At 47.0% G+C, this 19,972-nt stretch overlaps 1 protein-coding gene across 1 annotated transcript in view; it reads left to right on the forward strand.

The window, feature by feature from the left end:
* LOC123019757 (vomeronasal type-2 receptor 26-like) overlaps nt 1-17,344 on the forward strand; it is a 20,081-nt gene extending 2,737 nt beyond the window's left edge. Inside the window, exons 3-6 of the mRNA XM_044422815.1 lie at nt 1,610-1,668; nt 7,635-7,926; nt 15,310-15,436; nt 16,446-17,344. Coding sequence (XP_044278750.1) covers nt 1,610-1,668; nt 7,635-7,926; nt 15,310-15,436; nt 16,446-17,344 — 1,377 coding nt within the window. The remainder of the gene's footprint in view (nt 1-1,609; nt 1,669-7,634; nt 7,927-15,309; nt 15,437-16,445) is intronic.
* The last annotated feature ends 2,628 nt before the right edge of the window (nt 17,345-19,972 follow it).

Here is a 19,972-nt window from a genome sequence, read left to right on the forward strand (position 1 = left end):
TGGACTATCAGCCTGGCTGCTGAGGGTGCACAGCTGGCATTCGGGGCGCTTCTCCTGCTCTTGGGTCCAAATGGAAAGCTCCCCTCCAAGGTGCTTTTGCCCAGCCAGGAGCCCCCTTCCAGGGAGGCAGGGGGTTCCTTCCTCTCTACCCTTCAAGCAAAGAACAGCTGGAAGATGAATCTTCCCCTGATGGCAGCAGGGCAAAAAGTGTTAAATAAGGACTGGGTCTTCCATGATGGGGAGGGGGTGCCCTGCAGGGGGCTGCGCCCTTCCATCCTGTTTCCAGCTGCAAAACACTACAGCAGACACCAGCCTCCAATGGTGGGGAGAATGCAAGGACGCTTCACACTCCAGAGAGAAGATGGGCTACATCTGGGCACAGCCACAGCACAGCCTTTCTCTGTTTAAATGAGGGGCAGGTGCTGGTGGGGCTGCTAAGCCATGAGAGCTGCCATGGTTCTGGCCATGTGCCTGACTCTCGGCTGATAAGCCTCTGACAAGCTGCGGCTGTTCTAGACCATGTTTAATGCCCTGTCATGGAGCCCAAGCCCAGCAGTGACGGAAGGGGCAACCGAGGGGCTTGGGAAGACCCCCTGCTGCTCCGGTCGAGCATGCTCAAGCGGCACTTGGGGCAGCCAGCAAAGGCGGGCATGAGAGCTGTTGCCACCTCAGTACTGTTTTTCATGTTGTTGGATCTCTCTGTGCCTTCTGGAGCCTGTTTCTGGAAACTGCCTGTCATCTTGCCCCAGCCTCTGCTTCTGTAGGCTGCTTGGCTTCCACTCCAGTTCCAGGTACCTGCTTCTCCTCGGCTTGTCTCTCTGGCTTTCAACTCCTGACCGGCTTTGACTACTCTTTGCTATTTGGACTGACCTATTTTGTTCTTCTGGTACTGACCTTGACCTCTGAACTGCTTGATTGTGACTTGGAATAGGCCCTCTTAGTATGCCAGTTGTTTGGGTCCTGGTGCCCTGATCTGATGCCCAGCTGCCCACACCCCAGACTGTGACACCTAGGTTGGATGGAGGGTCTTCAGCCCATGAGGCAGAGAATGGTCCTCCTCATTCCTACTGTCCTTCCCAGTCCTCCCAGTAGCACCAGTGAAGGCAGTAGGATCCTGCAGGGCACAGAGTGTGCCTTAATCCAGTGTGGTGTAGTGATTAAGAGCATCAGACTGGGACTCAGATGATCTGGGTTCTAGTCCCCACTCAGCCATGGAGCCAACTGGGTGACTTTGGGCCAGTCACAAGCTCTCAGTCCAATCTACCTCACAGGGTTGTTGTTGTGGGGATAAGATGGAGGAGGAGATGTAAGCTGCCTTGAGCCCTTTGTAGGAAAAAGGCAGGATATCTCAGAAAATAAATAAATAAATAATCCAGGCCCTTTGGTAGTGGAGGAAACTGATGGATTCCCTGGGCTGCCATGTTTTCCCCAGAATGCATGTAATTTTTGAAAATTGGGAACACTGACACTACCCTCCAAACCTCCAGTACTTTTCTGGGTTTCCATGAGGTCTCAAAAATGAAAGCCAATGGGTGCAAGAGCTCCTCTGCCAATACTTAAAGTATGTTGGGGGTAACTCATCAGGACCAGGCGCTTTTGTAACATCCAGGGCCCTGAGGAGCTCCTCAGCTTCAGGGAGAGTGATTCCAACTACTTCTGGTCCCCCAGGTAGATGTGCAACTTGTTTTGGGGAGAATACAGTAGCAAATTAATCATGTAAGATCTGTGCCTTTTCCATTGCATCAGCTACCAGATCCCCTCACTAGCTTTAAGAGCCCCCCTTCCTCTTACTATTTACTTAACAACAGGCAAGATGGTCCTTGCCAATGGAAGCTTCTCTCAGAAGCATGGGCTGGGGAGTGTTTTGGTCTCCCCAGTCTTCCTGTTCAGAGGTTTCTTCAGGTTTCCCAAAGCACATGAGGCTGCTAAATTCAGTCTAACCCACACTTTTGAGGAAATCGTTCTCCAGTCCCCCAGCCAAGTAGAACTGGAAGAACCAACAGCTAATAAAAGCACAGATTGAGCATTAAGCTGTACAGAGAGGAAGAATGAAAGGTGGGCTCAGAAAGAAGTAACCAGCAAGCATGAAGGAGAGGAAAAGGAAGCACATTGCCCACCAGACAACGTCCACATGGCCGGGAACGGAAATGTTCTTAACTGCTGTTGTGACATATTGTTCAGTTTTCCCCAAAATCAGGCCCTTCAATAAATTGCTTGTGGGGGGCCACAGAGTAACTTCTTGCCTCCAGCACTATCTCACAGCTGCGCGTACCTGTATCAGAGTATGTGCTGAGTTTGTCTCTGGGTGCACTGCATAAGACCAAGGCATTTTGTTGAATCTTGACACACTGAAGACTAGGTAGATCTGCAGTAGGGAGGCACAGGAAATGGGGAGTTTGCATGTTTCAGGTGGGGTTGCATTTCTAGGTGCTTCTGGGTGCATCACAGGTAGCAGAAGCTCCAGTGACTTCTGTGGTTTGGAGCAGGGGTTGGCATCTCTGGCTGGTATGTCAGCCATGGCTACCCTTGCAGAGAGAGATTGTGGCCTCCATAGTCCAGGCTTTAGTAACCTCACCTTAGATGACTGTCATCCATGACATGGGGGACTACCCATGTCCTTGGCCTGGAGGCTGCAGCTGGTGTGGAATGGGGCCACCAAGATGTTGAGTGGGACTCCCAGCCCTGGATATATGACACCAGTGCTGACGCTAGCATTTGATTTCCTATGGGCTGTCAAATCAAGCATGCACTTTTGCACTTGACCAACAACTGCTTCGGCCACTTGGCATCTAATGCCTGAAATGTTACACAGTGGGCTGCCTTCCCCCGTACAGAATTTTGTGTGCTTGTCAGGATCATCAGAGGAAGCCTTACCTATTGAAGGGTGAGCTGCAGGTGGCCATCATTTGAAAGTCGAGAAGAGGGCCTCCTCTGGGCGGGCAGAGAGTTTCTGCAGTACCCCTTGGATGTACAGACTAGATAGCCTGGGAGGCCTTTTCTGACTTGTGGCCACTGCCCCTGTTTTAGTATCATCTGTGAATTTGATCAGCAGACTGTTCAGCCTTTCTTCCATGTCATTGATGAAAAGATTAAACAGGATTGGTCCCAGGACAGAGCCCTGGGGGAGCCCACTTGTCACTGGCTGCCATTCTGATGATTCCCCTCTAATGGTTACCCTAAGCACCTGGTGGCTATGCAGGTCTTCTCCATCCTGGCATCCAGTGAAGGGTTACTTGACTGTGTCTTCCTTCCCAAGTACTACATATTTGTCCTGAGGTCGGATCTGAATACAAAGCAGCATTTAACAGTCAAAACTAAAGAAAGCATCTGATAGGTGTACAAGACGCTGAAGAATTCCATCTCCAGCTCCACTTGGATAAGAATCACATCTTATGTTAGAAATGAAAGAAAAAGCTGTCAGGTCTGGGTCCTGTATCCCTGGGAGAACTTGTTTATTTATTTATATCCCACATTTTTTCCTTTCAAGGATCTTAAGGCAGCTTACATATCCTTCTTCCCCCTCCTCTCCATTTTAACTTCACCAGCCAGGTTGTTATAAACCTTACTAGAGTCTTCATGGGCTTTGTTTTGTGCTTGACCTGGCTGTTCAAAGCAAACTGTGCGGAGATGAAAAATCTGAATGCTAGTAGAAACCGTTTTTGGAAATCACTGCAGATGCTAGTTAAAGGGACTGCAAACCTTTGCTGGCAAGTCCTTTTTGGCATCAGTTGCAGCTGCTCACAGGGTGTGAACCTCCCTGAGGCTGGAGCAAAGACCTTTTGGGGCCTTTTCAGCTAGGAATCATCTATTATCATGGGCAAAAAATGCTGCCACACACCAGGGAGATGGATGCTAGCTGTGATCAACCTCTCTAAAAACTACCCTGTACCACCATGAAACCTATCAAGCTCTAATAAAATATGGATGAAAAAAGATGCTGTCTTTGAAGCAAGTATGAAAAAAATGTAATGACCATCAAGGACAGCAACTGATACCACTTTGGGTGATGGGGGTCTGGCAAGTGCATTGCTGTGCTGGAACTGAGTGGGGTGGTTGCCCGATGCAACAACTCAGTCCTACTAAATATGTAAACTGATGTGTAAACTGTTTGCACACCAGATGAGTTCATTGGTGATCCTGTCCAGGGATGGGGAAGGAAGTAGATTGGTAGCGGTGCACCTTCGGTTTTTCTAGGGATGTGTGACAAATCAATTAGGATAGGAATATGCTGGATACACTGGCTTGCCTCCTCCTCCACTCCACTTTGTAATGCCCCAACACTGAGTTCCTGCCCAGCACTTACAGGCAGATTCATAGGAATGGAGCCCGATACTACCACTGTCAAAAAAGTTTCACCCTTCTGTGCACTGTCCAGTTAGGCTTTCTTCCATGAGTGTTGGGAAACTGAGCTTGGCCCATTTTTCCAAGACTGACCAAGCCAGATCATAAGCCATCTGATGCTAAAGGGGGAGATTCCACTACATTTCCATCCAACCCTATGCCACTTGAATTATTCTGCCCGGAGATGATGGAAAGGGCCATGTTGACCAGGTTGGGAAACCTACATGGCTATCAATTGAAACAAAGAGGAAATCTGCAGAGGGCCACAGCTGGGATATCAATAGGTGTTCCTGACCTGGGTTCCTTTGAAGAGGGATCTCTGACAGAGATCTTTCCAAGCTCCCTTTTACCACACCCTCTGATGCAAAAGATGCAGCCTCATCAAAGAGGACCAACAACATATTTTTCTCCCTCCATGCGACTGTGCCTTGAGACACATAATTGGTCCAGAAGCAGAGATGCTGTCTCACTCCCATTGGATGATCAGGAACAGAGTGATTAATGTTGATTCCAGCCAATTCTCTGGAGACCTTCTTTAAATTTATCTTGAGACAGAGAAACCAAATGGCAAAATCAAGGGAAATGTCAGGGCCTGGGGTGAGGCTCAGGGCAGCCTGCGAGATGCGAGGACTGTGCCCAGGTGAAGTTTAGAAAAACCCCCTTTGGCTCAGAGGTGAGTACATCTGTTGGACTGCCGGATTAGAGCTTTCTGGTGGAGCTGGGTCTGCAGGTGAGAAGAACAAGCAGAAGGGGCATGTGGGAACAAAGCCACAGTATCCCAGTGTTGGTGCCCCTGCTGCTTCTAATGCTGCCTCCTGCAGTTTCTGAGATGCAGAAGACAACTTGTAATGGAAATATGTTGGTCAAAGGGGCATCTAATTATTATCATCCAGGAGACTACCTTATCAGTGGAGTTGTCTCTTCACAATATCTTGAGTACCAGCGACCCCATGTCTTTTCTGAGTCACCAGGCAAGCAGAAGGAGAGGTGAGTCATGTGGTTTTAGTGTTCCCCATCCTGCACTCTGGTTGTTCCTCTCCCCTGGAGGCAGCCCATCATTCTGGTCCCTGGTTACCCCCTCAGAATTTCTGCTCTGTATTTTGCCCTCTTATGCTTTCTGAAGGAAGAATGGGAGCATGCAGAACAGCCAGTTCACATCTGGCTGTACACTGCTTTCTATCTTAGGCAGAAGCATCTGCTTGCTTTAACCAAGATGGCAACATCCAGACTGGAGTCAAGGGGGCCCTTCCTTGGGGTTGCTCGAATCATCTCATGGCTCCCCTTGCCACCCTTATATTGCTGCATTAGACAGCAGAAAATAATTTGGGTTACTCTTAGTTTCAGCTCTTCCTAAGAAGGTAGCACAACATGCATTGTAGACCGTCTGGGGAGTGGTCAGGGACTGTGAATGTAAAGCATCCTCGGCATGAGGACGGGGGTGTTTCCTTCAAGTTCTTCCACTTGGCATCTTGGGGAGGGGAGGACAGGAGATCGTGCTTCCCAAGTGCTTCCCTGACATATCTTGCTGGACATGATCACCCAGATGACTGTTCCCTCTCTGCCACTCCCATGCTATTGTTGAGGACATCAAATAATTCTGCTGGGGAGGAAATGAATGTCAAAGTCTCTCTGCTTCTTGGGAGAAAGGCAGGTTCTTTCCTCTACACTTTTGTGGAGCAGTAGTTAGAGACAGCTGTGTGTAATGGTGAGCTTTCTAGGTGCAAAGGAGTTTTCTGGGAGTTCTCTAACCTTCAGCATCCCAAGAAGACATGTACACAGTAGTGAACTGGGGGCCAGTGGGACTCCCAAAGGCAGGAAGGAGGATCATAAAACCTCTCCATTTGCATGTCCAGGAAGGGATGTTCCTATGATCCTGCCTCTGATGGGGATGTGTGAACAATCCATCAGGGAGAGGAAATCCATCATGTTTCTTGGGCTTCACTCTCCGGACTCCAGCTCACTTCGTTCCTGGTGAATGTGCCCAGCTTTTGTGAGGAGTTCTCCAGGAATTGAACCCTTCAACTTCAGCAAGCAGTGCTCCCTCACCCAGCAAGTGCAGCTGCACTTTGAAGGGCTGCAACTGATGCCAAGAAGGCAGGTGGTGGGGGTTCACTTAGAATGTGGCCCTTGGTGCTCCTGGCAGGATGCCCCTCACCTGCCAGGAGAAGCTCCTTTTTAAGCAGTCACAACTGGCACAGAAGTTTGCATAAGTGGGGTCTGCAACCATTCATGGACTTCCTCTCAGGTCAGCATAGTTTGGACATTCAGGCTGAGCATGAGAAGAATCCTGCAAATGCTTGGAGGATAAACTCTGAGAAGCATCATCAGAACACCATCCTTGGATAGCAAAGCCACTACAACCGGCCTCCTCCAGGAATGTGTCCTGTTAAAGTTGTCAAATTAGGACCCTGGCAAAGGTTGGCATGAACCCTTTGGAATCTACCATTCTAGGATCTCTGGAATTCCTCTCATGCTTGGCTTGGCCCTGCAAAGTAAGCTGAGTCAAGGGAAAATCTTTCCACTACACTTCCCAACTCTCTGGTGCCATTGTCAGTGGTCAGCGTGGAAAAATTGCACTGATTATGCAAAACGTGGGACTAAATTCCTGCTCATGCTGAGTGTGCTCATCAGGAACACAGACTCTGGGCTGATGTGAACAGTTATCGAATCTGCGAAGCCCAAAGCAGGGAATTCAACAGTTTTTCTGGTCATCCCTACCTGTGGCTGCACCTTCTGCAAGTGAATGCCAGCATTTAAGTGGGTGCTGTGTGATTGATTGTTCTCTTTACCCATTAAGAATCTTATTGGTATTCCAGCGGTTCGAGCCCAGCCTTGCAGGATGGAGTAAATGCCTGCTGTTTGCCCCTAGCTGCTACCCACCTAGAAGTTCAAAAGCATAGCACCTGCAAGTCAAAAAATAGCAACCTGCTAACTTAGTTCATCAGGAAAACAAGGACTGGTGCTGGATCTGCCTGGGTGTGCTCAGGATTGGCAGAGAAAAGCCCCAGAAGATCTACAACAATGGCTAAGTCAGTTCACCACCTGTGGTGCTCCAGCAGAATAACCAACTTGCAACTTCATACTCCAGAACATCAACTAAAACATTGTAGACTCCCTGGCAATACATGCCATACACTGAATGAATGAATGAATGAATGAAAGAATGAATGAATGAATGAATGAATGAATGAATGAATGAATGAATGTGTGAAGGAATCCTTCTCCTTACACATCCTGAATCTTCTCTGAATCTTCCTGGAATGAGTCCAGATTCTGTAATTCTTGCATTACAGTTTCCTGTTTCTGGAGTACTGGCACATGTTGTCCTTCCTGTTTTCCATCCGTGAGATCAACAAGAATCCAAGGCTCTTACCCAACATCAGCCTGGGCTATGACATCTATGAGAGCTGCTTTGATTCCAGAGTGACTTCCTATGCCATGCTAGGCCTGCCTGCTGGTGGGGAACGCCACCTTCCAAATTTTGCCTGCGGGAAGAAGAAGAACCTGCTGGCCATTCTTGAAGGAACTGAATTGGATATTTCCACTCTTATTTCAGTCATGTCGTCCATCTACAAGATTCCTCAGGTGGGATTGTGGAGGGGAAAAGAAGCCAGCTCCGCCCATGTACAGGACACTGGTTCCACAGCACTTGGACTGATCTTGGAGGGATCAGTCTTTCAGAGGGGACACAAATACAGCTGTATCTCTCAAAGGGATGGTCTTTCTGGGGAACAGGATAGCTGTCCAGTAAGAATAACCTCCATCAGCCTAATGCCTTGGAAAAGGAGAAAATGAGTAGTCACTCCATGGTGGAAAAGAAAAAGGCCATCTCGGGGTGCTCAACTAGTCTTGATTTTTGGTCTTGCCGAAACACTTGCCAGGCTGTAGTGGGCTGGGTTCCTTTCTCCCCACTTAAAAGAGACCCATTTCCACAAAGCAAATGATCAGTTGCTACTGTAGAGATGATCCTTGATATCTTTTCCCCCTCTTTCTTCCTCTACTTCCACTTCAGCTTGCCTTGTGAAGGGCCTTTGTTTTGGGATTTCATTTGCTTATGCTTTTGATGTTCCTCCACAGACGACACAGTGCAAACCACCAGGCTCTTTTCTTCATTAGATCAGTTATGGCTTGGTTAACCCTGTTCTGGAGGATCACACTCAGTTCCCATTCATCTACCGGATGGCCCCAAAGGAAGAAACCCAATACTTGGGCATTGTCCAACTGGTTGCAAGTTTTGGTTGGATGTGGATTGGTCTCTTTGCCCCAGACACTGAAAATGGAGAAATTTTTGTGAGGTCAGTGATCCCATTGATGATCAGTCATGGACTCTGTATTGCCTTCATAGTGAGGCTATCACGAAAAAATGTGCTCAGAATGACTCAAAATGAGCTCTTTCTTGTATGGGGACAAGTAAATGTAGCTGTTTTCTATGCAGACTCCCAATATGGATGTGGTCCAATATTTATGATGCAAGAGATACTTGTAAGGGAACAAATTGGAGGAAAGGTCTGGATCACAACCACTGTACCAGACAATAATCTGAACTTAAGTTTGGATCCTGATTCCTTTCAGCTTTTCCATGGTTCCTTTTCCTTCATCATGAAGAGACCCCAAAAGAAAAAACTCAACCATTACAATCCATTTTCTCATTCTATTGATTGGTTTTGGCAGAATGCTTTCCATTGTTTTTACTCAGAGCATGCTTATTCCATGAAAAGTTGGTCAAGCTACAGAGAGAAGGAGATACTGGAGATGCTCCCCCAGGAGGAGCTGGAAAGGGTGTTTTCGCAAGACAGCTTCCATACTTACATGAGTATCCAAATGGTAGCCCATTCCTTAAGTGCTGCATTGTCGTCCCTATCCAAGTGGATATTGATGGCTGGAAGGGGAGACAGACTTCAAGTGCAGGAGCTGCAATCCTGGCAGGTATTCCCTTTCCTGTTCTGGTTTCACAGGTAATGGCAGAAGGTTCTGGGTTCAGTTGAGCAAACACTTTTTACACAACATCATCTTGCCTATTGCATGGCAGTGCAGAGGTGGAAATTGAGCCCACTCTTTCAACTTTGCTCCCCCCTCATGATGTTACATATGCTTGTATTGGGAAACATTTGCACTTTCCTGAAATTACTTCCAGCATCCTTTTGATTCCTTTGTATTCTGTTTGATGCTGGTGGTATGAGAAAGGCCATTCAGAATTCTATCACATCTGCCTGCACCATCCATTTCATGGATTTCCCTCAGATAAGGTGGGCAAAGTCCTTGCAGTGAGGGCTCTGAACTGTGTCTTCCAGAGGATTTCCTATAGTGCCTAATACCAAAAGGATATGAGTATGCAGCTCCACGGTGTGACAAACCCATCCTTCCACAAAACACTGGGATCTCCTACTCCAGGGGCACTACATTTTTTAAAGAAACCTGTTCTAGACTGGATGGGTTTCAGTAAGGAGTATCTAGTTGCTGGTATCTCCTTTTCCGGCTCAGGTTCTTGAGAAGGTGTTGCCAGGTCATTTGCAGGCAGTGTGAAGGATGTCCATGTTCTGGAGGTTGCTTGTCTAGCTCCATCATGAATCAGACTTGGTCCCCTGCTGGATAACCTTCATAGACATAAATGGGTGGTCTTGACCCAGTTCTTTCCACTTACTCTATCATTGTACTTTGATATACTCACTTTTTAAAGAAATGTGTTCTAGATTGAATGGATTTCAATAATGGTATGTAGTTGCTGGTATCTTCTTTTTGGCTCAGGTTCCTGAGAAGGTCTTGTTGGGTCATTTTCTGCAGTCTCAAGGATGCCAATGTTCTAGAGGGTGCTGATCTAGTTCTTCACCCCAGTTGGATGACCCCCTATCCTAACCCTTGATTGGTCCAGGATGGATGATCGTCATAGAGAAAATTGAGTGGGCTCGACCCAGTTCTTTCCACCTGCTCTATCATTCAGCTTGTATACATGCATCCCGGGTAACCAGCAGGGCTAGCTTCATTTTGGGATGTTGTGGATCCATTTCAGTGGATGTGCTCTGACCTGCATGGCTGGTTTTAGAAAATACGTAGAGAGATAAGTGTGTTACCCTGTGACCCCTCATCAGTTCAGTCCTGGAAAGAATGTTCTGGTTTGCAGTCCTTCTTTTGAATGAGTAATTGACAGTTTGCAAATGTCGGGATGGGTAATGGAGAAAAGGATCCTCAGCATGCTCTTGACATGTGGCTCTGTGGCTCTATGTCCTTGTAAACGCTGCTTGTCCATGGCCATAACAGTCCCTGACCAGTGGCTGGACTCAGTAAGGCACTGGATGAGGGCTCATAGACTGTATTTGAATCCTGGGAAAATGAATACTGTATTCAAAAAAATGGTGCAGGAGGAGAGCTTTGTGGTTATTCTGACCAAGAAGGATAACTAATGGGTGAGTCCAGGAGCAACTCATGCCAGGACATTCCCTGAAAGCAAGTATGGAGGAAGGGAGGCTACCTTACTTCCTACACACAATGAGAAGGCAAGGCTCCCTGGAAAAGACCATGATTCTAGGGAAAGCTGAGGGACAGGAAGGCATGGAAGACTCTGAGATGGTGAAAGACAGGACAGTTTGTTGGGGCTCCATTTCTCCAGTTGACATAATTCAGAAATAACTTGACTCCATGAAATAACTAGAACAAGATCAGTATCCTCTTGCTAGTGGATCACATGCTTGGGAGAGAGACTTGATGACCTTGGTAGCAGTAGTATGGTAGCAGGAGCTACATTCTCCCTGAAGTCTCTGAACTCCAATCTTGACTGGAGGATCGAGTCACTTTGGCAGCTCAAGTGCCTTTGCACCTCTCTGTCTTGCATTCCATCTGTGAGTATTCATGGAAGTTTGGCTCCCTGCTGCAGGTTGGCATTGGTCAATTCAGTGCTGGATTACGCTGAATTGACCAATTGCCCTGAAAGGAGCTTGAAACTTGCAGCCATGGCAGAATGCTGCTTGTCAGGGGCCGCTGCAATTCTTCCTGGAACATCCCAGCTAATAGTTCTTCCCTGGCTGTCAATCTGCATTTGCATGAGGATGAAGGTTTTTTTCTTATTCTGTAAACTTTGGATCAGGAAAGTTCAAGACGTGCTTTCTCCTTGATCATACTATCCAGTCACTGAGCTTTTCTGAAGAGAAATCCACAAGCTTTGAAAACTGCCTTTGAAACCAGCAGGAGAAGACCTAATCCCACCCCACCATTGAGATGGACATGTCTTTCCAAGCAAAGATGAACTATTGAAGAAATCTTGTCATCATGTTCATGAGCCTTTTGCTTTCCTGTTTCATTGTGGTATGGTGTACTTTGCGCATGGCTTTGACCATGATTGTTCATTGGACTTATCAAGTGATTTTAGTTCTACATTCTAGGGATAATAATCAGGAATTGCAAACCATTACACAACCGAAGAATCATGATGCTGCATGCTGGATCAAAGATTCAGGGAAGGTATTTGCCCAGCTTCTTCAGATGAGTGCAGCTTGTGAAACGATTGGTGGAGTTCCAAGTATCTTTCTGCCATGCTGCCATGGTTTTTCTGTGGTTGCTCCTCAGTGCTTGAGAATGAGGAATTTGGACTCTCCCTGCTGAGAAGTGTGCTGATTGCCACTTCATAGGCTTGCAGCTGGAGGAGCGGCCCATCTTCACAGAATTCAGTAAAGACCTGTGAAGATGGGACCGATTCCCCTTCCAACCAAATACCATATTATGCCTTGATAATATGCCCAACTGGCTATTGGGCAGTTGTTGTTATGTCCTTCCTTCTATGTTATGTCTTCTTTTGTCTATGTTATGTCCCATCAAGTCATCTCCAACCTATGTCACACTGTGAAAGAAAGCATAAATGCCCAATCCATGACAGCTCCATTCAGTTCCTCCACATTCAAGGCTGAGGCTTTCTTTCAGATTCAATCCATCTTATATTTCGACTTCCCTTTCATTTTCTGCATTTAACTCCCGCTAACATGATTGTCTACTCCAGGGAGTCCTGCCTTCTCATGAAGCTTCTGTAGAGAAAAACAGTGGAGTAAAGAGAAGTGGACAACACTTCCATGAAGGTCACCAGAATAATATGAGTGGAAATTTGGTAGGCCTTCAATGGCAAAACCCACTCTTGAGGGAATCCCTCTCATGTGCCAGAGATGGCTCTGGGAGCAGGACCAGCCAGGTCAGGAACAGAAATCTGGGAGACATCTGGAGGGACCAGCTGGGAATTCTGGGCAACTGTGCAAAGGGAGCTTCTCTATGTGACATTGCTGATTTTGCTCAGCTGCAAAATGCTAAGGGAGAAAAGAAAGGAGATCAGAGTTGTCTCCGCTGTGAAATCTGAGTGCAGATGGGATGCACCTTGTCTTCTGTACATACAACTCAGAGCAAAGATGACAAAAATGCTGAACATCCTTTCAACGCACAGATTCCCAGGGCTATGGAGTGGCCTAGAGAATGAATGAATGAATGAACAAATGAACAAAATCAACATGTTGTCTTCTCTGTCGTTCTAGTTCCACTATTTCTTAAGCGGAATCTGGCAATGTAACACTTCCATTAATGGGCTGCATTTGGATGAGCATGGGCAGCTGGAAGCTGACTTTGATATTGTGAATTGGGTGCTGTTTCCTAATGATACTCCTGGAATGGTGACCATTGGGAGTTGGATGAGAGGGGAACTCCCAGGGCGAAAGCTCAGCATCAACCCAGATGCCATTGTGTGGCCTCATCATTTTAAAAAGGTGGGGGAAATAATTTGTCCTATTATTGGCATTCAGATCATGCCAACTATCTGTGCAAGAGTACATATGAGACATCAATTGTCAGCACGCATGCAGGAATGCCTTGCCAAGGGAACCTGCTCACTGCAGCAAAGGCCAGTTAGGGTTCCTTTCTTGAAGCCTTCCTGCTCAGGGTTTGGTGCTCTGAATTCTCAATGCACAGGACGTGGCCTGATGAAAGTCCTTCAGTGGAACTCCTGGTCTAATCCACACTGCCAGGTAGCTCAGCTTTCAGAACCCCAAAGTGGACCCAGAAGAGCCAGCAGTTTTTATTTATTTATTTATTTATTTAAAACATTTTTATGCCTGCCCCATCGCAACAAAGAGGGTTGCTATTCCATGCAGAGGGTTGAACATTTTGCTTTAAAAGGAGGAAACGTGGAAAATTGGTCAGAATGAAGTCATGAGATTAGCAAGGATGAGGTGAAAGGCCAGTGATAGGTGAGGTCTCCAAGAGAATTTCCCAAAAATCCAAGACAGAGCTATTCTCAACTGTTTCTGTCCTATGATGCCAAGCTGTCCCAACTTCTGACTAACTGCCAATATTATTGTGAATGCTGCAGAGCTCCTTCTTGCCCCCACAGACACTCACCATATGCGCTGATCTGCTGTGGTCCTCAGTGGGAGATTTAGAGCAAGATGTCCTGGGAATGCTGAGAACAGGGATCTCCATTTCTGCTCAGACAGCAGAACCCAGGGAAGACAGGCATCTTCTGAAGCAGTGTCTGTGTGCACTGAATAAGGTTCACAGAATTGTTCTGATTGTTAAAAAGTTGCCGATAGCATGGCTCACTCATTTGGAGGCAGAAGAATGGGGGAGTCTCCGTGCTCCCAATGGCATCGCATTCCTTGTGAAAGAAGAAAATGTGCGTCTGGGTGCGTCACAGGCAGCAGAGGCCCAAGTGACTTCTGGGGACTGGAGGAAGAGTCCACATCTGGGGTGGGGGGTGGAGTGTCAGTTCTTCCATACCCTTGAGTGACAGCCTGGTCTTCATGTCTATATGAGTCTCATGTACTGTATGTTGAGAACACTGGAACAAAGAGTGTCCACCCTCATGATAATAAAAGAAAACGAAGTTTCTAGACAGTGCGGAGAAGCTGTAACAGCTCAGTGTAGACTGGAAGCAAGAAGAGCATCAGCAAGCTGAGGCAGAAGTGAACCTGCAGAAAGGGAAAATGAGGAAACTCTGGAACAAACCAAATGCATCAATACAAGATGCAGAATACGTGGCTCAATAGAACTGAAAAAGAAAAAGACCTTGGAGTAGTTGTGGACAACTTGCTAAATATGAGCCAACAATGTGACCCAGCCGGCAAAGGGGCAAATGGTATTTTGGCATGCATTAATTGAAATATTACTTTCAAATCATGAGCAGTAGTACTTCCTCTATACTCCTCACTAGTCAGAACTCACCTGGAATATTGTGTCCAGTTCTGGGCACAAAGATTTAAGAACGATGAAGGTAAGTTAGAAAGGGTCCAGAGGAGGGCAACAAAACTGATCCAGAGTTTGGAAACACTGCCCTGTGAGGAAAGGCTGAGAGAAGTGGGCATGTGCAGCTTTGAGAAAAGAAGACTGAGGGGGGATATGATATCCCTTTGCAAGTAGCAGAAAGGCTGGCACAAAGAATAATATCCTTTAAGGGGAAAAAGACAGAACAGCTGCATAATTCTTTTTAACTGGTAATGCTTCAATTTGAATCTTAGTAGATGACGATGGCGGTGGTGGCAGAACACAGAAAGTGACAGAAAGCAGGAAGTGCCCTTCCCAGGAGTGGCCCTCAACTCTGAGGGAGCTCACCCTAACTCTAAGTATTGAGGATGATGGAGGGCTATTGCTATGGCCCTGCAGCAGTACGACTTATGCGTGCTGCTGAGAAGCTTCCTTGCAAGTTGCTTCTGTTCTTCAAGGAGAGCTGTTGATTCTATTTCTTAGTGATCTTGCAATACTATACATTTCAGTCTTACTGCAGTACTGTCTTGGTTCAGGACTGTACAATGCACTCTGCATCAAAAGGAAGAATTGCAGTGCTCAAACAACTGAGTGCATGAAACTGGTTTTGTGTACTACAAAATCAAAAATTATTTCAAAAAGGGACTGGTTGTCACAGGGACTAGACATCCCACTGGGAATGTCCAGACCCTGTGATTTGCTGAGAAAAGGACTCCTCACAGTTCTTCTCCACCTTTTTGTCAGGTGGTGCCTCGTTCCAGGTGTGTGGAGAGCTGTCGCCCCGGTTATGCCAAGCAGACTCAGGAGGGGAAGCTGCCCTGCTGCTACACTTGTGCCCCATGTGCGGAAGGGACCATCTCCACTCAGGAAGGTAGGTCTCCACAGAGGGAATGGTTTTCCCTTTGAATGTAGGGCAAAAGGTTGAGTCTGCCCAAATTCTAAGTGTAATAGGAGAAGTTTAGTGAGAAAGCAGGGTGGTCTTTCAGTCATGACCCCTCTCAATGGAACCCTCTACCCAGGACAATTCAGGCCTTACGAAGAGGGATGTGATCCCAGTGGCAAGGAAAGCCATCTGCATCTCCTCACCCATTTTACCCATGTTGAAGCTCTTGCTCTTTGCACCCTCTCAGTTGTGAAGAAGTCCTTTTCGTTTTAAGAATTAACTGATGCTCATTTTTAGACAAAGCTATTGAGGGTAGCCTTTGAAGGCAGGAGAGTGTCCAAGTGGGGCTCCAACCATGTCCATTCCATCCTGCCACTGTGATTTGTCTGTTCAAGCAACCTCCCCAAGTTGTTTTGCCAGATCCAGAACCTCTTCAGGACCTGATGCAAACTACCTGCTAGGCTCGCCTTCTAGGCAGCATAACAATGAAGTAAAATAAAATGAAAGATGGCCATTTCCCAGCCCCTGAACTTGGTTCACATGACCACTTGTGGATATGCAAATAGGGGGAAAAAACCCTCCAGAAGTACTCCCACAACCATGTTCGGCTTAGCACAGTTCAGCACCAACTGTCTGTCTGTGTAATCTGTAAGATCCGTATCCCACCCACTTTGCCAGAATGGCCCACATGCATAATCCTTTCATTGAGCTCATATTGACTGTTTAATTCCAACTGTTAGGAGCTCCATCATGTCCTCCAGAGATGGGCTGGAGTGTCCTGCAATTGCAGGGCCTTGGGTGATGATGATGCCACTGACAGGACCTGGGAAGCAAACAGTGTGTTCCTTCCCTAGGGACATCGACCTCTGTCCCTGCCACACCACACACAATCACCTCCCAATGTCTCCTACATCCCCTTTTTTACCAACTGCAGTAAATTCTGTTCTGGATGTACAATTGAAGGTCTCATTGGTGAAGCGGCTTCCCTTTTTTCCAGATGCAGAGCAGTGCAGCGGGTGCCCTGAAGATCAGCACCCGAACAAGGACCGAGATTGCTGTGTCCCCAAGAGAATAACCTTCCTCTCCTATGAGGAACCTTTAGGGATTCTCCTGGCTTCCTTTGTCCTGATTTGGTTTCTAAGCTCAGGCATTACGCTTGGAATCTTCATTAAATTCCGAGAAACTCCAATCGTCAAAGCCAACAACAGGAACCTCTCCTACATTCTCCTCATCTCCCTCTTGCTTTCCTTCTTGTCTTCCTTCCTATTCATCGGCCAGCCAAGCAAAGTGACTTGCCTGTTTCGACAAACAGTCTTCAGCATCATCTTCTCAGTTGCCACCTCGAGTGTGTTGGCCAAAACCATCACTGTGGTGCTGGCCTTCCTGGCCACCAAGCCAGGCAATAAGGTGAGAAAGTGGTTGGGGAAGAGCCTTGCAAAGTCCATTGTCATGTCATGTTCCAGTGTCCAGGTCATCATCTGCTCCATCTGGTTGGGCTCCTCTCCACCCTTCCCTGACTCTGACATGCATTCCCAACCTGGACACATCATCCTACAGTGCAATGAGGGGTCTCTCATGATGTTCTATACTGCCCTCGGGTACATGGGCGTCCTTGCTGCCACCTGCTTCACTGTTGCTTTCCTGGCCAGGAAGCTGCCAGGGGCCTTCAATGAAGCCAAGCTGATCACATTCAGCATGCTGGTCTTCTGCAGTGTCTGGGTGTCCTTTGTGCCCTCCTACCTCAGCACCAAGGGGAAGTACATGATGGCCGTGCAGGCCTTCTCCATCTTGGCCTCCAGTGCTGGGCTGCTGTGCTGCATCTTTCTTCCCAAGTGCTACATCATTGTCCTGAGGCCTGAGCTAAATATGAAGGAGCATCTCATCATCAAAAGATAAGATAGCCTCTGATTTGTGTGTTTAGCCTGCGACTGGGACTCTGGATATTTGCTAACAGGATGGTTTTTTCAGTAGTGGCCTCAGGGGGTTGAATGCACCCCCTAGAGAGGCTCACCTGACTACCTGCTTTATGACCATGTGAAGACTTCTTTCCAGCATCAATGTTCTTCAGCATTTGCTGATTTAAACACATAATAGTAGATTTAGAACTTTATAACTGCAGGTTTTTACTGTGGCTTTTAATTGGATTACTAAGGTTTTGAAAGTTTTACATTTTTTATCATGCTATGTTTTCATGCTTGTAACTGTACTGAACTATCGAGAGTCCTGGCTTTTGGCTAACTAGAATAAAGAACATACAGAATAATCCTCCCAGCATTGCCACTTCTTTTTTGTCAGCAAGTTCCTTTTATTCCTACGGTCATTTCCCGTTCTTTGGCTTCTTGCATGTCAGCCAAAGCAGCTCACAATGTCATCCTCCTCTACATTTCATCCTCAAAACAGCAACCTTGTGACATCTGTGACTGGCAAATGATCACCTTATGAGGTTGGTATCTGAGTGAGGACTAGAACCTGAGTCTTCCCAAACAAGCCAAGCTTGAGTTTGGAGCTTGTGCATAAAGCTTGAATGGTGAGATGTTGTGTGTCCATACTGTGTATGCCTCTTTTCTGTATTCCTTAAGCCCTTTCTATCTTACAGCATGGAAGCTGCTCCCTGGCTCCCTCTTGCCTCTCTTCACATAGCTCCCCAGCAGAGCTTAGGTAGGGATGAACAAGGGCTTCCTGTTCACATGTTCTGCCCCTGAAAGAAATGGAGGTAAGTCCTCCTCACTAGTCTCCTCCTGGAAAGGTTGGTGTGTGATCTTGCTGGCCCATGTCTACCTTCATAGTGGAGAAACCTGGTCCCTCAGCCCAGTTTGTTCCAAGTGCCGGTCCACAGTCTGGCACCGCTCCACTGGCAGTTCCTCCTGGTCCATGAAAAAGCCACTGATGTGTGCCTATGGGTATCTGCATCTCAACAGTTGCTTTCCATGGGGACACCAAACACCTTTTCCTTAATGCTCCTCCATTTACTGCCAGGTGGTGCCACATTCAAGGTTATAAAAATCCCAGGATAATTACATCGAGAATGGTGGTTTCATTTAAAGTATCCTAAGCAATGCTTGGTGCAATGCAAGTGCTGCTGGATTTAGGCCAGGCCTGTGATGCTCAGGTCATCTCAAGGAAGCATTCAGCTCAAAAGGTGGTGCTGCTCTTCTGGGTACCCTGAGAGGTTCTGGGACATTCTTTGTGGGTAGGGAAGGCTGCCAGAAAGAAGGTGCCCCAGCCTTACCTTCACATGGACTCACAACAAACAGAAAATGCAGAAGGTGACACTATTCAGAAGGAAAAAGAAGGTAGGTCCAAGCACTCCATGGGATTTTGTAAAGGCAGCTAATGTTCTTACGGTTTCCCTATCTTTTTCTCTTCCCAAAGTCTTCTGCTTAGAGCCCAATGGAGAGAAGAAGCTCATGGGAGAAGGGAGGCAGTCCCGGGTTACTACTGATCTATCTCTCTTCCTGTGCAGGTTACTCTCCACAGCAGTCCCTTGTGCAGGTAGGACGTGTGCAAGGAACTGGGGGTATGCAAGGAATCTCTCCTGCATTGGCCATCTGCTGGATTCCTTGGACTCAGCACTCTGGATTCTGGTCTACTTTCCAGAGGCCCAGTGTTCCAATTCCTGGTGAACCTTCCTCATGTTCAAAAGCAATTTCTTGGAGTGCAAAGGTAGACATTGGATGACTTTGCAGGGACCTCTGTTTCACGGTGGCTTTCCTGGCCAGGAACCTGCCAGGGGCCTTCAGTGAAGCCAAGCTGATCACGTTCAGCATGCTGGTCTTCTGCAGTGTCTGGGTGTCCTTTGTGCCAACCTACCTGAGCACCAAGGAGAAGTACACGGTGGCTGTGCAGGTCTTCTCCATCCTGGCCTCCACTGCCGGGTTACTTGGCTGCATCTCCCTTCTCAAGTGCTACATCATGTCCTGAGGCCTGATCTAGATACAAAGCAGCATCTCACAATCAAAATTAGAGATGGCATCTGATTGGTGTGCAAGGTGCTGAATCATACCACTCCAGCACCATTTGGATGGGAATCACATCTTCTGTTGAAAACAAAGAATAGCTTTCAGCATGTTCATCTGAGAAGTATTTATGTAAATCTTTTTTTTTTCCCCTCAGTGATTTCAAGGCATCTTATGTATTTTTCCTCCTCCTACCCTTAATTGCTCCTCAGCAGTAGGACTCGTATAAACTTTACTGGAATATTTATTTGTTTCCTCTTGTGCTCAAAGACCCCCTGCCCCCATTTGTACAACAGACAACCTCCTTTGGAATCCACTGAAGATGCTCAAATGGTGGTTAAGGGGAACCCGAGCCCTTTTAGGCATACTTTGCAACTGCTCACTGGGCATGAACATCCCAGAAGGTGGAGCCCAGACATTTGGGGTCTTTTCGATTTGGAAGCAGCCCTTCCCATTGCAAAAACTACTGCCACAAACCAAGAAGATCATTCCTTGATGGATGCTTGCTGTGAACATTCCTATTTATTTGTTTAATTTTTTATTAGGGTACTTCTAACCCATCCATTTA

This window comes from Varanus komodoensis, unplaced genomic scaffold, assembly GCF_004798865.1.
Source record: "Varanus komodoensis strain SLA01 unplaced genomic scaffold, ASM479886v1 scaffold136, whole genome shotgun sequence".
Lineage (NCBI taxonomy): Eukaryota > Metazoa > Chordata > Lepidosauria > Squamata > Varanidae > Varanus > Varanus komodoensis.